Below are 23,445 nucleotides of genomic sequence, written 5' to 3'. Positions count from 1 at the left end.
GGCAAATTAAAGTTGATTAGAGCGACACCAGTTAGGATCTTATGGTTCCCTCGTTCCGACACCACTAATTTCTATCAGATTCACTTAATCCAAATGAATTTACTAAACTCAACTCAATGAGTTTCATACTTTTATTTAGACCGTGGGAACTCTCGTTAGCAACTGTAGGTTGCCTCCTTTGAGAGATTCTCGATCATCCAATAGAGACATCTTAATTTAGTTGCAATTGTTGTTTGGTAATGTTTGTGATTAAATTTTGAGTTGTCTTATATTTTGAATGTTGTGGCGGTGAATTTTATCTTGGTTGATTTTAGTTTTGATTTTGGATTTACAACTATCCTAACAGTTTTAGTTTTCATGCAAGGTGACATCGTTGTTTTACATGCAAGTTTTGTAAGTATAAAAATACAGTGTGGAAAGTACAAGAAAAAATGATATTGTAAACTGTGAAAGCTTACCTGGCGAGTCTTCTCGTTCCACCAACTGAAAGGCCAGTACTTGCAAGGCATGTGTATAATATTGCAAGGAACTTAAATTGTAAGAGTAGATGCAGGTTTAGCTACCAAACCCCGGGCTATGATTCTATTGAATCTAAGAAGATCCTGGTAGATGAGTTTAGAACAACATATGGCAAGTCCGATTTAACCTTCAGAATGTTCAATAGATTTCAAAATGCTCAAGGCATGACCTTAGATCACTTTGACGATCTCTGGAAATATTTCGAGTTCACTTTAAACTTATCATATTGTTTCATTAACCATCCGAGTTTAGAGTGTGGCTACCTCGTTGCTCTGTGAAATTTGACAATTTAATTATCCCAAGGATAGGATACTCAATTAGTGAATTGATGTTTCATTTAAAAGTTATGTGAGTGGGTTCCCCGAAGGTAAGTTTAGGTTATTTAAGATTGTGGTGCCCACAATTAAGGTCAGGCTTGTAGTTTTTAATGATGTTATGTTGTCTTCTAATCCAATCAATTGAGTTTAGATATTGAGCCTATGTCACTACTAAGCCTTTAACAATCATGATAGGTGAAAAGTTGATTATCAAAATTTTAATTTAAATGATGTGTATTCTTATCTAATGGACAAACCATCCTCAACTTTGGGCTTAAGAAAAGTGAATTTACTTTTTTCTAACTTAAGCCCATCACTTAAGAATCGTCTGATCATAGTTGACTTCCAAGTCATCTTCCAAGTCATGAAGATTAATAGTTGACTTCCAAGTCATGAAGATTAGGAGATGTTGTGCAAGGGTATTGAGTGAAAAGGTATTGAGTGAGTTTCTACCTTTCAATCCCATTGTGTTTCAATCATCTAAACATATTTATTAAGATCAAAATTACCCATTTTACCCAATTGATTAGTCAACCGTGATTTTCTACCTTTCAATCCCATTGGTGCAAATGGTTGGGTTTGAGTTAGGCAGCCATGATTTTGAGCCCAATTGATTTATCGACATTATGTAGATTATTTTAATGAAGATTTTTTATGAAGGATTGAAGTGATGTCAAGGTCAATTGAAAGCTCAATTTGAAGGATTTTGGGATTTTGATTAATTTGGGCATGTTGGACTAGACTTGGGTCTAGGTTGGGCTAAGTCCAAATTGATGGTTTAAAATGGACTATAGGAATGTAATGAAGAGGCACTCAATTTGATGGAATTTGGAGACAGCCAATTTGAGGCAAATTTGGGGATTTTTAGACTTGGGTTAAAATTAAGTGAAATTGAGGCTTGACCAAGGCCAATTAAAAGTTCAATTTGGTGTAGAAGTGTTATGAAGAGTGGGACTCAAATTGGGGCAAAGGCTATGGGGTTCAATTAGGTGAGATTAAGTCATATGATCAAAATTGGGATTTTGATTTAGATCACAATTGAGCTCAAAGTATGGGCCAATTAGACTTGGATTTGTTTGGATTGATATGTTTGAGTTTAGAATTGAAATTGAGGGGAATTGAGGCCAAATTGATCAACCAAAAAGAAAATCAGCTTTATACTATTAGCATTAACCTTTTGGCCCAACAAGTTTATTTTTCGAATGAACAAAACAAAACCTTGAATTTTAAAATAATTGGTGCAACTATAAAAATTCTACATCCACAATAACATAATAACTCTAAAGAAAATACAAAAGAAAGAATATATTCCAACAGTCCAATCAAAATAGAAAGCCACAGTCCCATCATGAGCAAACCACCCAAATTCCAACAAAAATCAACAATTACATGTCATTTTTGTTTCATATTATACATGAAGGTTCTCTATACGAATAATCAAAACAAGCCAACACCAAAGCCAACACCCGACCAAATGTAACAATCGAGAAAATATGATATTACTCACAGAAAAAGTGAGAAAGCCAAAAAGTCACAAAAAAAAATCATTCTTTCGAAATTCTCCATAACATGCATGATATTAGTCACATAAAAGTCATTCCATCGAAAATTACCACAATAAAAGCAACAATATTACTTACAGAGCACCACAACCACAGATCACAGAGAGAAAGATGAGAAGAGGCAACAATCAAGAGAGACGTGTGAAAGAGACAACTGGAGAGCGATCAAAGCCACGAGATGAGAGCAGACTAGATAATCAAAGAGGCACACCTGGGTCACACGGGATGAGGGCAAGCATGACAAGGGAAGAGAGACAAGAAAATAACTCCTGACGTGGCTCGTGGAGTCAAACTTGCGACCGACGTTTGTTAAAAAGACATACTCGTCTATCGTGAAACACACCGAAAACAGAGAAACCAAACGGTAAGACTTTATTCTAAAAATGCAAACTCAGTCGATAAGCTGCACTAAACGCAGCCTTCATCATTTAAGGATCAAATAATAACTGTAATTTAATTTTTTATCAATTTCTCTCCTACTCAACTCTTGTGATCATCCTTGCACAATTGAATTTGTATTTTGCATTTACTCTTGGGAGAGGGAGGGAGGGAGACGGAGATTATAAATTTGTAATATTCTCGATTCTAGCACTTTTTTTCATGCAACACATGTAAAAAATATTGCAAAATACTTATATTTAGTAGCTAGAACAAGTTCACCATGAAAAACTAAACTGATCAAATACTGAATCGTTGTCTCCCACTTAAAAAATTTCTTCCTATCGCTTGTTGAACTGAGTAACTCCAATTGGAATCTCCAACCTACTTTCTTTACTCACACCAGTGATAGGGTCTTATTGTACTTGCATATTGTGATCAACATTAACAAGATGAATCTTACTACAGGGTTTCTTATCAAGTGATTTGTAACACTATTTCAAAGGCTAATATCATCTAGAATGTTACATAGCTTGTCGAATCAAGCTTGTGGACTCTTCTTAAGTCCCTATATAGCTTTCTTAAGAAGACAAACGGTTATCCCTTTGAGTAATATACCAAGAAATTAACTGCATTACCCAAAAAAAAGGAGATGGGTTGTCTAAACAGTGGAGTGCATGAGTAAAGAAACCATAAAAAAAAATAGTAATAATAAAAAATAATAATAAGATAGCTTAATCAAGATAGAAAGTGGAGATGGGTAAGGCGTAATCTAATAAAAGAAAACTACAAATCCATTTAAAAAAAAACACAACTCAAAAAAAAGATAAAAGAAAAAGAAAAACAAGGTACGTAGATACAAAGGTTTAAGCATTCTAAATCAAAGGATAATATTCCTTCTGAGAAGTCATTATAGATTTGGAACCATCAACATTATTCAAAATTCTCAAGGCATAATCAAAAGAAGGATAATTAAATTTTTGGCCAAAATGAGAACATGTCGAAAAGGACTATCCCACCAAATCTAGTATTTGATCCAACCTCCATGATATTGACCACCAGGAGACCCTTTAGTAAGAAATTGCATTATAGTGCTATTCTTTTGAGAGTTCAATAATCCAATGCAGATAACAACAATAAAATCACCATACAAAAAAGGCCCAAAGAAAGACCCAACTTCTGGATCATACAATAGATGAATCAAATGAGCCTGAATCCTATAGTCCATACTCATTGATAATTCTACATTTTACATATTTACATGGATATATAATAAAACAGCTGACCACCCAGAAGTGAATAGATAACCTAAGGCAGCTTCTGCCTAGAGCTGTTGACAGCTCCCAAGTGCATGGAGATGTTGCAAGAATTCCCAACAAAAACAGTCAGGTGTCGATGTGTTTTTGAGCTTACCATCTGTTAAAGAGTCGACATGTTTTGGAATAAAATTATACAGCTACAGCTGGCCCAGGCGCTCCTGGAGAAATACATAACAGAATTTTAACATGCATGGCCGTTGAAAATGCATGGCAGTGAGAGAAAATTTAAAATAAATAAACAATGAAGATTTACATACATACCACTCAATTCCTATGTATTTACATATCTATGTCCCAGACTTCAGTTTCTTGCATACATGCCGACTAATCTATGTTTGAAAAGGTGTATTTCACTTTTTAAAAGTTAAACAATGATATAAAAGATTTGGGTGTTATAAAGGTAAAAATTAAAGTTTAGATGTTAGATATATAAATACATACGAATTGGGTGGATGTATTTAAATGCCCCTAAAAAAACATAATAGCAAATTATAAATGCCACATCCATCATGTGAAAAAACTGAGCACCATTTTCATCAAGAAGCTCATTGAGATTATAAGATATATAAAGTGTGCTAGAACATGTAGTTAGTCAACAATTTATAATGTTTTCCCTAAAATGAAGACTTACACAAATCAAATGCATCAAAAAGTGATCGTTCAGATTCAATGTAAGCACAAATAGAAAAATTATTTGCATGTTTCTCGAATCTAGGAAGCAGGTACGAAAATGGGATGAATTTGGTGGGATGAAAATTCGCACAAGAGGTTAAATTTATTTGATAGCCAACTCAAATTGGGTGAAGCCTGACTCGGGCAAGGTTTTGTGAATCAGAAGCATAGAAAATCAATAGCTAGGACACACTATAACAATTAGTGTGTCAATCAGAAAGAGATGAACAATATTATTGTTTAAGGAGAGATGCAAAGGAGAGGCATCCTGACAAGTAGAAGCCTTTAGAATTTTCTTTCTATGTTTTACCTTCTCCATCCTACAACCTTAGTCAGTTCAGCATTAAGGCACCCTATATGCAAACAAGTCAATTTCGGGGAAAACATTTAATGAGACTATAAAAGTGGGAACTGCCCTTAAAATGAATGAAGAGCATATACGGTACAAGACAATAAGAAGCTGAGCTTAAAATTAAAAAAAAAAATCCTTAAAAGACCACTTCTACACTCGTTTTACAAAAACCTAATTGTCTAGCAAAATAAAGTTAGTTAAGAAAATAAGAAAAAAAAAAAAACTTAAAAAGCAGGAGAAACGAAGCTTGAAAGGAACTAAGTTACACTAAATGGCAAGTCTTAATGCATATAACAAACCTGAAGCATCTGCATTAATTTTGGATGCTGCTCCAGCAGTTGGCATAGTTTATCTCGATCACTCAACAAAGACTGCCAGCAGTAAGAGAAAAAAATACATATCACTAAGTTCCCCAGAAGCCATTCAGGTAGGAACTATAATTCCCTGCCACTGAAAGATAAATGCTTTAAAATCTACTTTGAGTTCACACCCAATCCCACAATTAAATATCATTTGATATTTAATTGTTTCTTACACCCAACTTCGGGCTCACAACAGGAACAACCTTGAGCCCAAAATTTATTGGATGTTGAGACTTACATGCATATTAAGCTCCAACTCTCTTGGGTGTGAACTCAAAGTAGATTTTAAAGCATTTATCTTTCAGTGGCAGGGAATTATAGTTCCTACCTGAATGGCTTCTGGGGAAGAAAAGTATTGCTGTAGTGTCATCCCTGAATCCTTTTGCTGCTGAGCTATATTGTCGGCCTCTTGAATGGAATTTCTTATTTGAGCTGCAAGGGGAAGTTGTACAGGATGGGACATTTGATCTTGATGCGCCGATGGATAATAAACATGTAATTGAGGGAGCTGCTGCTGAATATGGAGGGGTTGCATTTGAACTTGAATACTGCCCTGAGGCAATGACAACATTTGCTCAAACTGTGGCTGTGGAGCTTGAATAGGCAGCCCAACATTCTGAGAAGGATGAGGCGCACGTGGCTGAGGAGGCGGCGGCGGCGGCGGCGGTTGCACTGGAATAGACTGAATAGAAATTTGAGAATTGGGGGCAGCAGGCTGGGAGATGCTAGTAGGATTCTGACCATGCTGCTGAGGAGGTGAGCCAAAAAATGTTCCAGTAACAGCTGGTTTATTGAGCAGCATTGTTGGTGCAAATGTAGGTAGCGAAAAAGGAAGACCAGCTCCTGAAGCAGAAAAGATTCCTAAATCAGCAAGAGGAGCTGAAAGTTGAGGGATATGACCTGCATTTGTGGATTGCAAATATAATGAAGATTGGGAACTAAAATTTGACGATGATTGAGCAAGTGGTGTGGAGAATGGAGGTGGCGTAGGAGGAAGTGGCGGTGTAGGTCGTGCAGAAGCATTGCTGCTGCTAGGAGAATCCACATTCCACAAAAGTTTGTTTTCAGGAAGAGGCTGAGCAGTTAGTGATACTAAAGAGCTCATTGAAGATGCATTCTCTGACTGAACCTGCGTAAATTGAAAGGAGTTCAGCCGCAAAAGATAAGATAAAAGAAAGAAATGGAATACATAACAAAAAAAGGATCTATTACTCTTACAAGAAGATTTGTTGAACCATTAACATTAAAATGCTGCACTGGATATCCTGAAATAAAGGGTGGCTGCATTTCTCTCACGTTAGGAAGATAAGAGGATGGAAGGCCTTGCACATGTTCAATAACTGGTGTTGGCATGGCAGAGACAGTTGGATGAGGCATGGGGGGGAGGGGTGGTTGATTGATAGAGAGCTTTTGCTCATAAAATCCAAAAGATCCAGAAGGCAAAGAACCCAAAGTAGTTTTTAGTGTGTTATCCCGCTGAAGAAAAGAAGGTACGGGCATTGGTTGAACAGTTGTTGCAGAGTTGAAATTCAACAAACTTGGAGGGCCAGAAGCGGTGTTCGCAGTGGGGGCATCATCAAAACCCCTAGAGCCCACAGGATGCGACACATTCTTTGATTCATTAGAATTCTGTGGAAAGGACATTTTGTCCGCAGTAGTCATTGCAGCAGTTCTATTAGAAGAAACACACCCATCTAAAGCAACTGATATTTCGCGTGGCATAGATCTCTTCAAGCTCGTCTCAGAACGTGAATCAATGTCTTCAGATGGTAAGGAACTACCAACATGTGACAGCTGAGCACCATCATTTACATCACCTTCTGTCTCCTCAACAACAGAACACGGAGAACTTTCTCCAACAATTAGAGGAGTGGAGTGCAGATTTTCATCAGGTTGAGGAAATGGCAGTCTATCTTCAGATCCTGATTCCTCATCAAACACGATATCAATGCCTTGAAGATCATCATCAAAATCAGCCTTTAACTGCTGTGACTTCTCAAGTTTACCATCATCATTTTGATTCTCAAGCGTTGTTTGCTTGACTAGCATCGTCTCTCCAACAGTAACAAAAGCCAGACTTTGACGCTCCCTTTGCCTAGCTATAAATTCATCTACATGAATTGATGGAGGCCTCCCACTTGATCCACCACGCTGGGAAGAACCCACATGAGAACTATTTAAGACATCAATATTTCTCTCTCTAGCAACATAATCATCCACATGCATGGAGGGCGGTCTGCTTGTATTGGGCTTGCGTTGTCGAAATGTATCCCTTCGACTAAGGCTAGATGGAATGATGGATGAGCTAACCGCCCGAGAAAATGCATTTGAGCCAGTAACCTCAGGCGCGAAACCATCACGAGAGCGCTTAGCTGACACTTCAGTTGACACTAATTTCCTCTTTCCAGCAGATGTTGCACCAAGTATACGGTCTGATGAAGAATCAGGGCATTCCCACATGAATTTTTCTGCAAGACATCCTGAGGCAAATGATTGATTCCCACTATCATTGTTCCCCTTGAAAATCGAATTATGAGAAAATGCAGCCTCATTGTCATAAGCAATCATGTCTGGCAATGAAATCACCATGTCTTTTTTATTCGTAGACAATTTCACATAACCTTCACTCGGAATATCCTCCATTTTAACATGCGAAACTAAGGGAATCTCTAACAACAGCAACATTGACTTCACTATCTCCCTAACCTGTAGGAAAAGTAAGTTTGTTTGATTGATTCAAAAATACTGTATCTGGGACTGTATTAAATTTGAAAAGTAATTGCTTAAATACCTTATGCAAATCCAACTTCATAGACGAAAATGTAAAATTTTCATTGCTAATTGTCTGCTCAAACAAAATTATCAGCTTAAGTATATCTTGTGACTTTTCAACAGAAGGCATTGCAGCACCATGCAAAGCGTCAGGGAGACCAAAGAAACACTTCAATATTGAAACACCCGCAAAACTATCAAGAAAAATAAAATATTAATGATTAAAAAAAAGAAAATGAAGTGAATTATTTGAAACAAACACAATACAGCTAAATGCCACTCGATGTCCCTATTACAGTCTAAAATTTTACTTCGATGAGCCATCATTTTCTTCAAGCATGACATAGATAAATTGGAAAGGTAATAGCAAATCATTTTGTAGTTTAATTTGCGAAGGGGCCGTGAAGTGTCCGACATTCAGTTAGAATTATAAGTAAAAGATCATTTATCGCCTTTCCAGGAATAATATCAACAATGATATATTTTACACCAACGATATATTTTATGTCAAAAAATATATTTTAGAGAGCTTTTAGTTCCATTATTTCTCTCAAATAAAAACCAAGAATTTTGGAATTAAAAAATGCAATGTCACCTATCAGAAATAAATCTTGAAAATAGCTCAGTCAAGATAAATACTAAAAGAAAGACAAATTAATGTATCTTCTCAGCAATTGTGGGTGCCAATCAGTTTGACCGGTAGGAGTCTTAAAAGTTGTTTCCAAGGTATTGGGTTCTATCCCCGCTTCTGACTTTCGAGTGGGGAAAAATTCTCAGGAAGTTCATATAATACATTTCAACCAAGATAAAATGGAACTCGAATATGAAATTTCATGCATGTTTAATGATAGAAGATACTTTTAAGTTCACCAACAACATTCAAACTTATCACACTACTCCATGTTCACAAACATGCTTCTCATTTGATAGTTTATGATGCCTTCAATATGACAAGGAAAGCCCCTTCTCAAAAGAAAACAGCAAGTAAACTTATGCCCCATGACACTAACAGCTCTGCTCAAATCTCATTTGATAGTTTATGATGCCTTCAATATGACAAAGAAAGCCCTTTCTCAAAAGAAAACAGCAAGTAAACTTATGCCCCGTGACACTAACAGCTCTGCTCAAATGGCACTAGCAAAACATAAGCTGAAAGATCGTAGGCGTAAAGATATGCAAACAATTAGTGGTTGTAAACGCATAAATTCTGATATATTTTCCAATGCATGATACACTATTTTTCAATAATTATAATTTCCAGAAACAGGAAGCGTTAAGCCCCACAAGTTCAAGTAAAACCTATGAAGCATCAATACAAATATGGGAATACTGACACAATATGTGATCACAAGCACCATATCCACCTATTATTGAAAATACAAGAAATGGATACCGATTAGATGTTTCATTATAATATTGTATCTTCAACATAAAAATAATATATATAATAATTACGCATTAAATAAATATAAAATAAATTCATATAATAAAAGTTTATTTTAATTGCTCAAAATATAAAAAAGAGAAATTTACATATATACCACACAATTTATATTTAGATTTGAATGCTATGGATGTAAAAATGAAAGTTAGATGTTAGATATGTAAATACAAAAGTATAGGTGTCAGATATGTAAATACATCGGAATTGTGTGGTATATATTTAAATTTTCCAATAAAAAAATATATTTAAATTTATAATATACCTTAAAGTCAATTAAGGAAAAAAATTCTCATAACATTATAGATTATTAACATGAAGTTTAGAATATTAATTCTTTTATAAGAAATAAACAATAATATTATAAAATATATATTAAAAATAGAATATAATGAAAAAAACATGTTAGCTATTATTATTTAAGTAGTTTCTCTGAACATAAATAGAAGAAGCGTCAGCTTAAAAAATTTCTATAATATATTTTTAAAGTTAAAATATAAAATATGTTATTCAAGTCATGTGTGTCAAGCAAGCATATCTATTATTTTTTTTCTTTTAATTAGACATAGATAATGTGTCTAACATGCGTAAGCAATTGCATGTGTTATATATGTGTATGGCATGACACTTCAGCAATATGAAGTGTCGGTGCATCATTGTGTAAAACAAATAATTTGTGAGAATATGAACATTACCATTAGCCTAATCCCGACTAGTTTTTATTCAAAGAAATTATTGAATAAGGCACTAAATTCATTGAAAAGGGAACATTTGATGTCATTAGATGATTTATCCCTATTAAATTCAAATGGTATTTCAAATTGATTAGGCAACAACATTCTCATAATCAAGCCAATGATAAATGGCGCCAATGAGTCTCTTTAGTGTCTCCTACAATAAGTACTTAAGTATGGAGGGTTGGCCATCTTATTTATAATGGTAATCCTAAAGTATTTGATTGATCAAGTAATTGGGTGTAATAGCTTATCAGCTAGAAAACTTTTCAGCATATTTTGGTGGCTATTTTGTTATGTATTAGAAATGAAGTAAGAAAATTAGGGGTTTCTAGTTTTTAGATGTATTGTTAAAAGTAGAACACAAACCAAGTAGTTTTTAAGAGAAACCTAACTACGCCCAATAGGCCCTTTGGTGCATTCCCCGATTGCACCTAAATCGGGTGAATTCAAAATACACGAACTCAATAACTCCCTAGACACCCACGCTCTACTCCGCCAACCTAGCCTTAGTTGCCCTTGGATGTATCACCCGAAGATCTATCAACCTAGCCTCAATTGCCTTAGGCTCCACTAATGTTGCCTTTATTTCCCACGACTCTGTCAAGCAAGTTTCTGAAAACAAGATCGATCACTGAATCGGAAAAATAAGATGTTCAGCGTTTAAAGATTCAACCGGGGGTGAACTAGTTGCCCTTGGATGTATCACCCGAAGATCTATCAACCTAGCCTCAATTGCCTTAGGCTCCACTAATGTTGCCTTTATTTCCCACGACTATGTCAAGCAAGTTTCTGAAAACAAGATCGCTCACTGAAGCAGAAAAATAAGATGTTCAGGGTTTAAAGGTTCAACCGGGGGTGAATTACAAATAATATTTTTAATAATTTTGAATTTAAATTTTGATATAAAACTCATCAAAATACAATCATTTATGTATTATAAATAGATGACTAGATAATTATATATATTAAATATATTTTAAAAATAAAAAATATATATATGATATAGATATATAATTATTAAAATAATTTATTGTGAGAATAAAAATTATATTAATAATATATTTTATAAAATTTAATAAAAATAAAGAGTTTACAATGAAAAACATTTAAAAGTTTAAATTTTATAATAATAATCCTACATTATGCAACCCATTTAATATTAAGGTTTAGAAAACCAGATTGAAGAGGTCAGTTCGACCGATTTAACCGTGAACCGGCCTGAGGTCCGATTTCGGTTGGCCTAAAAAACATTCCCCACATTGAACCAAATTGAACGGGCGGTCTAACCCTTGAACTTGAGAACCAATTACTGTTGAAGGAATTGTCTGCTCTTATAATGTGCATGTTGAACAATGAAAATCCTAATCCTATGATCTCGGTCCCAATCTCGTCCAAGCTTGCAATCACACTACACCTTCACTCCAAATTCACTTGCAAGCAATGTTTGGTTCGCCGCCCGCTCACCAGCATCTAACCCGCAGCCTAGAGGTACGTCGGTTGTTTTAGCTTCTTCCCAATCTTTGTCAGTTGTTGACTTTCCTGAGTTCGCAGACTTTGCCTTCCCTTTGTCATGGGTTCACCTCCCGCTCACCGACAACTCACATGCAGCCCATAGGTACGCGAGCATCTCTACTTCTTCCCAATCTTTATCATTTGTTAACTTTCCCAAGCTCGTACACTTTGCCTTTCCTTGTCGTTGGTTCAACGCACCCTCACCGACGTCACACTAGTTTGTCGGCATCTCACCCACAACCCACAAGTACTTCGAGCAACTCTACTTATGAATCTGTCATTTGTAACTTTAGTTTGATTAGTTTGAATGTGTGCTTAATAATGGACGGTTTGTATGTTTAACAGTTTAAGTTTAACATAGTGATGCATAAATCATTTTTCATAACTAATTCTTGCCATGTACAAAGATTTAGTTAATTTTTTTATAGAATCCAAGAACTTAAACTCATCATTACTGTTCTTATGAAGATTTCTGTATAAAATGGATAGCTTACCATCGTTTGATGAGTTTTTTCAAAAAACATTTTACAAATGTCATATTTTATCAAGTATAGTTTAATTTGATTGCAATTAGAACCATATGAAAGGTTAATTCAAAAAATAGCACATAACAATGAGCAATTTAGCATTGCTAAATTGTGAAGGAGATAGAAATAAGATTACTAGAGAAAGAAAGGTCAGTTCCTAGAATCTTAAAGTCCTGAACTCTTTTTTTTTTGGATTTTTTTCTGCATCCTCTTATTTTGCCACACCTAACACTGTATAGTTGGTGTTGTGAGATATGTAGGATATGGGTTTTCTAAGAGTAGTGAGATCCATAAGATCGAGATAATATATACACATTACACAATCTATTAAATGCTAGATTATACCATTATGAAATGTAAGCTATTTAACATAAGAACTCTATCACATAAAGTATATGATAAAGTTTTCTTTTAAGGTTATGTTTATGGTTAAGTAATCAAGAATGTTTGATCATTGTTAATTATGACTTCTAGGCTAAATATATGTATCATATTTAGAGTAATTTTTTTTTTTAATATGAGATCTTGTGAATTTCTCTCTTTGTTATTCCTAGAATGGAGCCATCTGAAAGTCCATCTTTTATTTCTTTCTTTCATGCCTTTGAAAAGTCTAATCTGCCATTGAATTATCTTATTAAAATTTAAACATATGATGGGAAGAAACAATTTAAATGTTTACATTGTGGATTGATATATAATGGTGAAGTCATAAATAGGATAAAACAACATCTTGTTGGGGCTAAGGAAAGTATTGGGTCATGTAAGAAAGTTTCATTTGATATTCATCATCAGATGTTAAAAATTTTGAAAATGATATAAAAAACAAGAGGCACAAGAGGAGAAAGACAATCTTCACTCATATGGTAAACATATTATTAATGAAGAGAGATTTTTCTCATTGTAAATCACAAAATTCAAATGTTCATGATAAAGGATTAGACAAAGGGAAAAAAATGGATGAGTTTGGCAATGATTTTGCTCGTAAAATTAAGCATACTCCAACCATCCTTGAAAAGTGTGTTAGCATCAAAAGAGTTGTGTGAAGGGCTGATATGACACTTACTAGATGGTTTTTTGAAAGTTAAGTTACATTCAACTCTTTAAATTCACTTTTGATCAAAAAGCTATTCATGCAATAAATGGCTATCAATTGTCTTCATACTATCAAATGAGAAATAACTTACTTGGAGATTGTAAAAAAACAATGTTAGCTTCTCATAGATTCTTATAGATGTTATTGGAAGGAAATCAGATGAATTTTGATGGTTGATGGATGGACAAACACAAGGAACAGAAAATTGATAAATTTTTTAGTTTATTGTCTCAGATGTATATGTTTTTAAGAATTTATTGATGCTTCTGATATCACAAAAACCAGTTTGTGCCCTTTAGTTATTGAACTTGTCGAGTGGATAAGTTGGAATTATTTCTCTTGTGACTGATAATGCAGCAAACTACAAAAAAACTGGAGATTTATAACATGAAAAGTATGTTAAAATTTATTGGTCTCCTTGTTTTGCACATTGCTTGAATTTAATCTCAATGATATTAATTGTATGGCGCATAGGTTGGAGCTTGCTAAATGTGCATCAAATGTAATAATATTTATTTATAATCATATTTTATGATATATTGGTTGAGAAGAAGGCCAGGTTGGACAAAAGTTGTGCTTCATCGAGTAACTCGCTTTGCAACAAGTTTAATTACATTGCAAAGTGTTTATGAACATAAATATGACTTGCCGATTCTTGCTACTAGCAAGTACTAAACAGAAATCAAAATTGACAAAAACAACTATGATAATGGATGACAGCTTTTGAATTGATTGCCTAATTATATCAAAAATATCTGCGCCAGTTATCAGGTTATTACGAATAGTTGATATAAATGATAAGTCATTACTTGGGTATGTATATGATGGAATCTATAGAGCAAGAAAATTAATTAAAGATACATTCAGAAATGCAAAGAAGTTATACAAACTATACAAAAGCATCATTAAGAGATGCTGGGATGATCAATTTTCTCAAAAAATTCACTCTGTTGCAAATTTTTTGAATCTACACTTTCAGTATGATTATGAGAATTATTGTCAGAATCCCAAAGTTATGTAAGATTTAGTTGAATTTATTGAAAATAAGGACGTATATGCAAAACCTACCTTTGCAATGAATGAAGTTATACTTTTCAAGATAAATAGAAAAGCTTAGGAAAGCCAATTGCTCTATCTATAACAAAAGAAATGCAACCGAATAAATTCTCAAATAGTAATAGTGATTAGTGAAATTTATTTCAAAATTTGCAATGAATGAATTTCATTTTTATTTATGCAATTTCTTAAAGATAATCATAATTAATACTTTGTAGATGAATGACGAAAGATGTTCGATTCTAGTGCTGCATATTTGCAAAAGTGAGTTATTTGTATTCTTAGTCAAAACGTCTTAACCATATGGATATGAAAGAAACTAGTGTGTTTTTGAGCAAATTCATACAAAACAAAGAAATCATTTAGAGCATCAAAGACTAAATGATTTAATATAAGTTCAATACAATCTTAATTTGAAGAATAGTTATGTTTTGCTAATAATTTTTTTTTTTGTAATTGTGTGATATTACGTTTAAATTTGAATCTAATTTACGATATTAACGTATAGGTTAAACTTCAAAAAGAGAAAATAAGATCTATTGAATTACAAAAGCATCCACACCAAAGATTTTTGGATTGTTAAAGATAAATGCACTCTCGAAATTATATATGATCTGGAAAATGAATTTATAAAGAGGATGCAATTCTATTACTAAAGAGCCGAATATATAAAATAATCGGCAAACAAAGTACAATCTCTTAATTCTTCTTAATTTGATCATTTTGATGAAAAATATTATTTTATAAATTTGATTTATGGATGCAAATGAAGTTGTTGATAATACGAATGAAGTAATTGAACATCTGGATTTATATCCTTTTGGGGAGACAAACCTTAGGGAAGCTGCATTTGAGGATGGAATTTTTTGAGAGACAACAGAAGTTGTTGATAATACGAATGAAGTAATTGAACATGTGGATTTATATCCTTTTGGGGAGACAAACTTTAGGGAAGCTGCTTTTGAGGATGGAATTTTTTGAGAGACAACATTTGAGGAAGAAACTTAAATATGATTGATTTTATACTAGATTATTTGTATTAATTTCATATTTGATATCTATTTTATTTATTTTGTGCTTCTTGAGAGAAATTTTCGGAGGTTGATATCTATTTTATTTTTGTTTTTTGTTTCTTGAGACATATTTTTGGGAGTTTGATATCTATTTTAATTCTTTTTAGTGCTTTTTGAGAGACATTTTTTGGAGTATAATACTTGATTGTTATTCTTCATGCAATAATAATGTAATGCATATTGATTTATTGTTGTTTTAATTTATGAGTACTTTTATTCACATTAAATGATGACTAATATAATTAATTAATTAATTAATATGCATTAATGCAATTGAGTATTCAATATTATTTTATCTTTTATTTACTTACAAATTTTTCTTATTTGATGGCAACATTTTCATATTTTTAATTATGTTTTAGAGAAACAATTGCTCAAGGAATGGATTAGTTTAAGGAATCAACATTAATCATCTGTTACAGAAGAAAATGTTAGTCATTTAAATGAGTTGTTTAAGTTCACATATGATTTATATTTCATGATATATTTCTTATACTACATTATTATCTCATTTATATAGTATTTAATATTTTTTATATTTATGACGTCATCGATTAAATCTTTAAATCTTAAACCTCATCTACTGATTCAAAGTTCAGTCCGATTTTTAAAACCTCCTAGCTCATTATATCTACTGCTTAACTCATATTTAAACACTAACAATTTTGTAATCTCATATCATGATGAAAATTTAGCATTTAATTATTTATATAGAAAAAAATAGTTCTACAACTTGAGCTATCGTCATCTAGGTGTCGGGCAACTAATGAATTAGTTTGATTAAACTCATATTAATTATTATATTTAAAATTTTTAATGTATTTCACTTAATATAATTAATAAAATTAAGTATTGTATAAAAATTTTCAAACCTTTGGCTCAAGCACCCATCTAGGATTCACAACACTCGCCATTGCCAAACTTAGGTCCAACAAATACCATGTCTCATTTTCCCTCATCATTGTCCCGCTCATCCTAGTCTACAAAACGAACATAAAAAAGGTTTCAATATTTTTGGAATTTATTAAAACAAACAAAATATCATTTCATGGCATTTACTTTACATTGCTTTTTTTTTGTACTTTACATTTTAAATACATCCAATCAAACATCTGAGAAAAAAAGATTGGATATCTGGTTGTTTTGATTAGTTTTCTTGCTTAGAGATTCCAATTAGTGTATGTTGACCTCATTTTTGTAAGGTCTTTCCTTCCCTCTCCCTAAAGCCTATGATCTAGCCATAGGGGTTTCCTTTAACCATTTTAGAAGTCTACTATTGGGACCTACCCCGCTTAGAAATTTAAACCACTTCTTGACTCTTCTTGGAGGTCTCACATGTGTGGTTTTCGACCACCAGCCCTTGGATGGTTGAGACCAACATGGTGAAACCCAAAGAAGGTTCCTATAGGACCTTTAAGCTCTAAGGTAACCTTGTGCACACCTCATTTGCATTACCTACACTTGCATACACTTCACCGATATAAAACTGAAATCAATTTTAAAATGATTAACCATGAACTAAAATTCGAAAAAGCTTGACACATTTTTGATCTAATCATCGACAAGTTTGTCCAGACAGCACCGGATGACGAAACAGACCGTGCAAGTGCGTCCGGGACGTCAATTTTATCTAAGGACACCCATTTTGATATGCCTTCGTGCACAAACCAAAAATGCGCAAATCAATGATTTTAAGTAACTAATAATAATAATATAATAAAAAAATAAATAAATAAATCCTACTTAAATTAAAACCTATGCCTAGCCTCCCTCATTCTCTCGTGAACCGGCCGAACGCTCCCCCCTCCCGATTCTTCTCCATTCGGTCCCGCCCGAGCCCTAACCGGCTCGACTATAAACAAGTTATTTAACTTTTAAAAGTGAGGTATACCTTTTCATGCATAAGCGAGATGGCATGAATGTGGAATTTGGGTTTAGGTGTTAGATGTACAAATGCAAAGGAATCAAGTGTCATGTAAAATTTTCCCTTCATTTTAAGTCCTCTTGCTGCTATATCCATTCTGACATTTAAAGAGCTTGCATATGCTCACTGTTTTGAGGTAGATCTAGGTGCTGTTTCATGGGCTCGATATCCGTTGTTTTGGAAAGGATTTATGCACCACCTTGATGCTGATTCATTGACTGTTTGGATGCTTTTTGGGTACTATTTTGGAGATGGTTTGGGTATTATTTGGCCACTGTCTTTGAAGAGCTTTGAGCACCATTTGAGTGCTGATTTGCTTATTGTTTTGGAGCCTTTACATGTACTTTTTGGGCTGATTTTCTAACTATTTTGGAAGGAATAAATGTACTATTTGGTGTTGATTTCAATGCTATTTTAAAGAGATAAAAATGGCATGTTGAACCTTGTAAACTCATTCTTCTTGGAAAAGAAGAGATGCTGATTTAAGTCCTGTGAATTCATCATTTAGGGAGGGTTAAAGTGCAGTTTTGAACCTTATAAACCCACATTTTTTTAACGAATTTCATATACTGTTTTAGTGCTTTAAAGGCTGTTTTTGGACCAATATTCATGTTGACTTGGAAGCTTTAAATGGAGGTTTGGGCCCTGATACATACACTGTTTTTCAGCACAATAAATGCACATTTTGAGCCTGACATATAAGCTGTTCTAGGCACTTTAAATGTGGGTTTTAAGCCTGATACATATGTTGTTTTGAGTATCTTAAATCCTCATTTTGGGCTTGGTAAACATGTTTTAAGTGCTTAAAATGTTCAATACACATGCTGTTTTGACGCCTCAAAGTGTTGTTGTTTACATCCAACACGTGTTGCTTTAAACACTTCAAATGCTGATTTCCATGCTAAATATGCATGTTGTTTTGAACATCTTGCATGCTGATTTTCAACCCAATATAACTGCTACCTTGAGTGCTTTAAATGTCGAGCCATGAAGCCGATTAAATATTGTTTGAAAGAGCATTAAATGCTACCTTTTGGGACTAATTTGATTGCTATTTTGAGAGGATTCAAACATTTTTTTAGGCCGATCCACTTGTTGTTTTGTCTCTTTACTGATTTTAGAGGTGAGTTGGGCTCCTTTTCTCTTCATTTTCTTTTCCTTGCTTGATGTTTTAGGTTATGTGCTTATATCCAAATATAAGTGCATATAGGGTAGGGATAAGTGAATCATCAAGCAGGGCTATACGTTGGATGGTTCGGGGTTAAGGGTGATAATGACAGTGCTTATGTGCGGTAAGGTGGGATGATAGAATAGTATCTCCTGACTCGATGACCTTCGATGAAGGGAGAGCAAGATCGATGATACTATTCACCAGCTCTTGGTGTAAAGTTACCCCTTGCTTTCTTAGGTTACAGGTAATTCTAGCCCGATCGAGGTAAATAACCTGTGGACTATCTAATTTGACAAAATACTCACACATAACATAATAAAAAAAATAAATAAATATACATACATTTTTCTCATACAATATTACTTTTGACTGTTAAGTAAAAAATCAACCCAACATGCATGATAAATTAAGAATTTTGGATGCTAACCTATATAAGTCCACTTGTAAATCACCTTGATTAGGCCAGGAGTTGCCCTCCTTCGTTTGTTTGTTTAATTCAGCTATGAGCCTACCCTGAACCTGAATGCTTATGACCTAGTTTGATCTTTCACATATGTGTCACTTTTTTTACTTTCATTGCAAAATTTGCATGCTTATACTTGTGGTAATGACATTTCTGCCGCAGCGACTAAAACTTCTAGGTATGCAAATTTTTTTTTCATTTACTGCATTTTATTGCCTTGTGCAACATGCTTTACTGCATTTTTACTATGCCTTTACTATTCTTTTATTCATGCATTATTTACATACTTGCAAAGCCCCTGGGGAAGAAAACAGTAGGACACCGGTTAGGAGATACCCAACGGCATGCCATGAAACACAATAATAATTATACATGCACATACAAAACATAAACCCTAAGTCTGCAGCCGTCGCAGCAAGGAACTTGAAGCAAGCTGCAGAAGATGAAAAACAACTTTAGAGACAATTTACGTTTAGCAGCAGAGCAATACAAAACATAAACCCTAAGTCTGCAGCCGTCGCAACAAGGAACTTGAAGCAAGCTGCAGAAGATGAAAAATAACTTTAGAGACAATTTACGTTTAGCAGCAGAGCAAATCTACTTCGACTAAACATTTTCTTAGTCTTAAATAATAACAAACCCATAAGAATTAGAGGTAGTCTGCCTAGTGCAATATAAATCTTTCCTTTATCATTTAGGCTTTTGCACAACCATGTTGTGCAATGTAACTTCTAACTTTATAAGATTCCGAGGTTGTTCGTCTGTCACGACGTAAACCCTCTTATCTTTCTCTAGGCTATTTGCATGAGCGGATATCATGTAAATATAAGCCCTAATTTTAATAATTGGCAAAAATAAACATTAATAACATCATTTCCAAAACACAGTCAAATAATAGGATGGTTTGGGAAGTCACCGAGATTTTCCTCGATATATATGACATCCCTTACCTTTTACTCTTTTAGACTCCGAAAATAATTTTTCCTACTTGAGCCACTCCCACTTGTCTTTTTCAGGTCTGTCCTTGAAAAATTAAACTGTGAAATCTTAAAAACAGAAATATTGATCTAAATCGAGAGTTTTTTTTAGTGGATTAAGTCATTTGAGATATAATTAACTGTAGGGGTTTGCCTATATATGTCATTTGAGATATAATTAACTGTAGGGGTTTGCCTCTATATGGAACTTGAAACCCAAGTAAAATAAACTCTATCTAATTTTTATATTAGGTAGGAGAACTTGTCTGCCACACATAAAACACTCACAAACCAAATGAATGTCAAAAAATATTTAGTTTATATAATCAAACCCAATGTCAAGTGGTATGTCTATCCCTCGGGATGGTGTATTACTGGGGTGGTGCTCGATTATTTAAACTATGAAGTATGTGAGATATCTTCAGTCTCATCTTTCAATATTAAAATGCTATTTTTAAAAATAAAAAGTTACATATATTGAATTAAAACAATCATTTTCAAAAATTCCAACCGGAACCAAATTCTTGGCCGACAATCTATCCTTCAGAATTCTAGTGTCGCAATTACCATCTTCAATACTTCTTAATACTAGATTGAAAGTAAATGGTGTGGCGAGGTGTAAAACTACTTAAATCATAAGACATTCTAGCCTCAATAACAGTTCTTCAGAGCAAATAATGCATTATCCTTAGCCAATCGAGATGTTGGTAAACTAAGGCAGAATTCAATATAGTCAGTCTTCAGCTATAAGCAATTCATTTAAATAAGCACAGTGAGTCCAAGTTCTCTTTGGCGTACAAGAATCTCTCTATCTTGGAACTTGCCCAAATGAACTAACCTATGACAAAAAATCACCACCACTATAAAACAAAATTTCCTGAGTCTATATTTCATGAAACAAAGCATATAGGTTCAGGACTATAGAATGGAGTGCATTCAGCAATTATTACCAGCAAGGAAAGCAAATCCAGAATTGGCCCTCAAAAAACCAAACTGCCAAGCTATGGCCAGCTACTAGTTCGCTTTATATATCCTCCCACATTCAAAATTAATGTGCTACATGCGCTTTACACTAAATGTTTTTTCTTTAATTTATAGTTTACAATAATTCTACTTACCTAAATGATGCATATTTAATCCTATGATGCACATGTGCATACCACCTAAAAATTTTTTCAAGAAGCTACCTTTCTGACACGGTGTTCTCATCATTCAACTATATCAATATTCCACCAAACTTTACAACAAATTCATCTCACACACCCAATAGGCTATAAAGCACTTCTAAAATGTACCTTACACTCCCCACGGCATTCTCTTGGCAGTTTGTATTATGAGTTCAGAGGCACTTTCTCCATTTTTAATCATTTAGGCTTAACTTTTAACTTAAATTCTTAGCAAAACTCCATTTCTTTTGCAGAGAAGGCCGGCTATGCTTAAACCTGTCATGCCTGAATGATAAGTATTAATCATATAAGGCATACTATGCACAGTCTCCATCAATGGACTTCTGAAACAAGAAGTTAGGGAACAGAGAAATCCAAGACAAATACATCCGGAGACTTTGATGAAATTATTCATCATAACTAAAATCCAAAATTCATTAAATAATTATTTCCTAAATTAGATTATAAAAATTTAAGGTAAATTTACAAAAGAGTTCAAAATTGTTGAGAATTAACTCACTCCTGTTTTTCCATGCAAAGGTGTAAAGCACATGATGACAAGGTGTAAGCAGTTTCAATAGCTAAGTTTACGGTATCATCCTCAGCATCCAAGCGACTCAATAACTTCTTCCAGCAGTGTAAAAAAGGAGGAGGGAACCTCCAATCAGCTTTATCAGAAGCACATTCTTCAGCATCCTTCTCATCCTCCCTATGTTCCCCATTCGATGAGGCATCAAATTGGCAGAATATGAATTCAAGGGCTCTTCTGCCTACTTCTGATGAAATAAACTCCTTGAAGACAACCATGCATCCTAGCAGTTCACATCCAACAGGAAGAACCTACCAAAAGAAAAAGCAAAAGGTCAAATATGCATAATAGTGTAATTGAATACTTAGCTTGAAACAGAATCCCTATAAAAAAGCCCAGCCTACTAAACTGAGCTCATAATCCTTGAGAAATGGACAGTGAAGCCTAGTAAAATAAGCCAAGTAAAGCTTCAATCCATAAACTTATGATCCCACAATGTGATTGTGAAAACCTGGGGAATAGAATCATTCTAGAACCTTAATCAAGGGGTTATCTTGTTTCTTCAATTAATACTTGCAAAGATCATATTTCATAATCTAAATATGAAAATCTAAAATATTCCATTTATTTACCCATAGATAAAAATAAGTCTCTATCTGAATGTATAGCACTCCCTATATAAATATGATGACCTCATTTTCTCTTCACCATTTGTCAAGAAGCATGTAGACCTCTTTGTTCTGATTACCTTGAGAATAGCCAATAAACTAGGGTGATGTGAGTTGTTTGTGTGGGGATGGTAAAAGTTTAAATTACAAAATCCTAACCAATTTACCATATGCTATGCATCTGGTACATTTCTAAATTCCTAAAGTTCGTAGGAAGTAAGCTGCAAGTACATCAAAATAGTAAATGTATGAATTCTACAATTTTGGGGCTAAAGCACTGCTCGGCAACTAAAAATAGGAAGTGTTGAAAAAGGAAAGAGGAGAAGTCCAGCTCGCAAAAGGAAATTATTGACTACGTAGTGGGCATACAACATGATAGTGGGCTGAATTTGGACCTGTAAAAGTTTCCGAGTAGAAATGGCCAATATAGCAATCAGCCAGAATCAGTCTATTGGCCTGATATAGCGGTCCATGAGGAGGCCCTTCAAAGTTCTGGCATGCATCATGAGTCATTTCTCATGTGTCCAACTAGTTAACCTCAGTTAAATACGGTCAAACTTGGTCAAATTTAGGTCAACATCTTGTAATTGCTCAACTATGAACAAACTAAGTCAAGAACATGCTAGGGTCTTACCTACTAAGTTGAAAAGGTCCCCCACAAAGGAAAAAAAAAAAACTGTTGAACTTAAAGAACCAAACTGAAAGCAACAAAACCTAGCCTAAGGTGTCCAAATAGAAGTTTCTTCCATCATCCAAACGATAGACCTTCTCATTCGTTAAATGCAAAAGTGGTAATCAAGTGCAAAAATGATTCCTTAGGGGGACCCACACCCTCCAAGAATATAACAAGAATAT

The 23,445-nt window shown here is 34.0% G+C and overlaps 1 protein-coding gene across 1 annotated transcript; it reads right to left on the bottom strand.

Annotated features, from left to right (window-relative positions):
* Window positions 1-3,850: 3,850 nt before the first annotated feature.
* On the bottom strand, window positions 3,851-22,235 carry LOC110038450. The gene is made up of 6 exons (XM_020743297.1): window positions 21,914-22,235; window positions 8,273-8,447; window positions 6,700-8,187; window positions 5,810-6,610; window positions 5,419-5,490; window positions 3,851-4,253 (listed from the first exon to the last, which is right to left on the bottom strand). Exons 1-6 carry the CDS (start codon window positions 22,198-22,200, stop codon window positions 4,233-4,235), a joined length of 2,844 nt encoding a protein of 947 aa, XP_020598956.1. The 5' UTR covers window positions 22,201-22,235; the 3' UTR covers window positions 3,851-4,232.
* Between the last annotated feature and the right edge of the window lie 1,210 nt (window positions 22,236-23,445).

The sequence above is a fragment of the Phalaenopsis equestris genome, unplaced genomic scaffold (assembly GCF_001263595.1).
Source record: "Phalaenopsis equestris unplaced genomic scaffold, ASM126359v1 Scaffold232884, whole genome shotgun sequence".
Classification (NCBI taxonomy): domain Eukaryota; kingdom Viridiplantae; phylum Streptophyta; class Magnoliopsida; order Asparagales; family Orchidaceae; genus Phalaenopsis; species Phalaenopsis equestris.
This window is presented reverse-complemented; position numbering and strand designations above follow the sequence as displayed.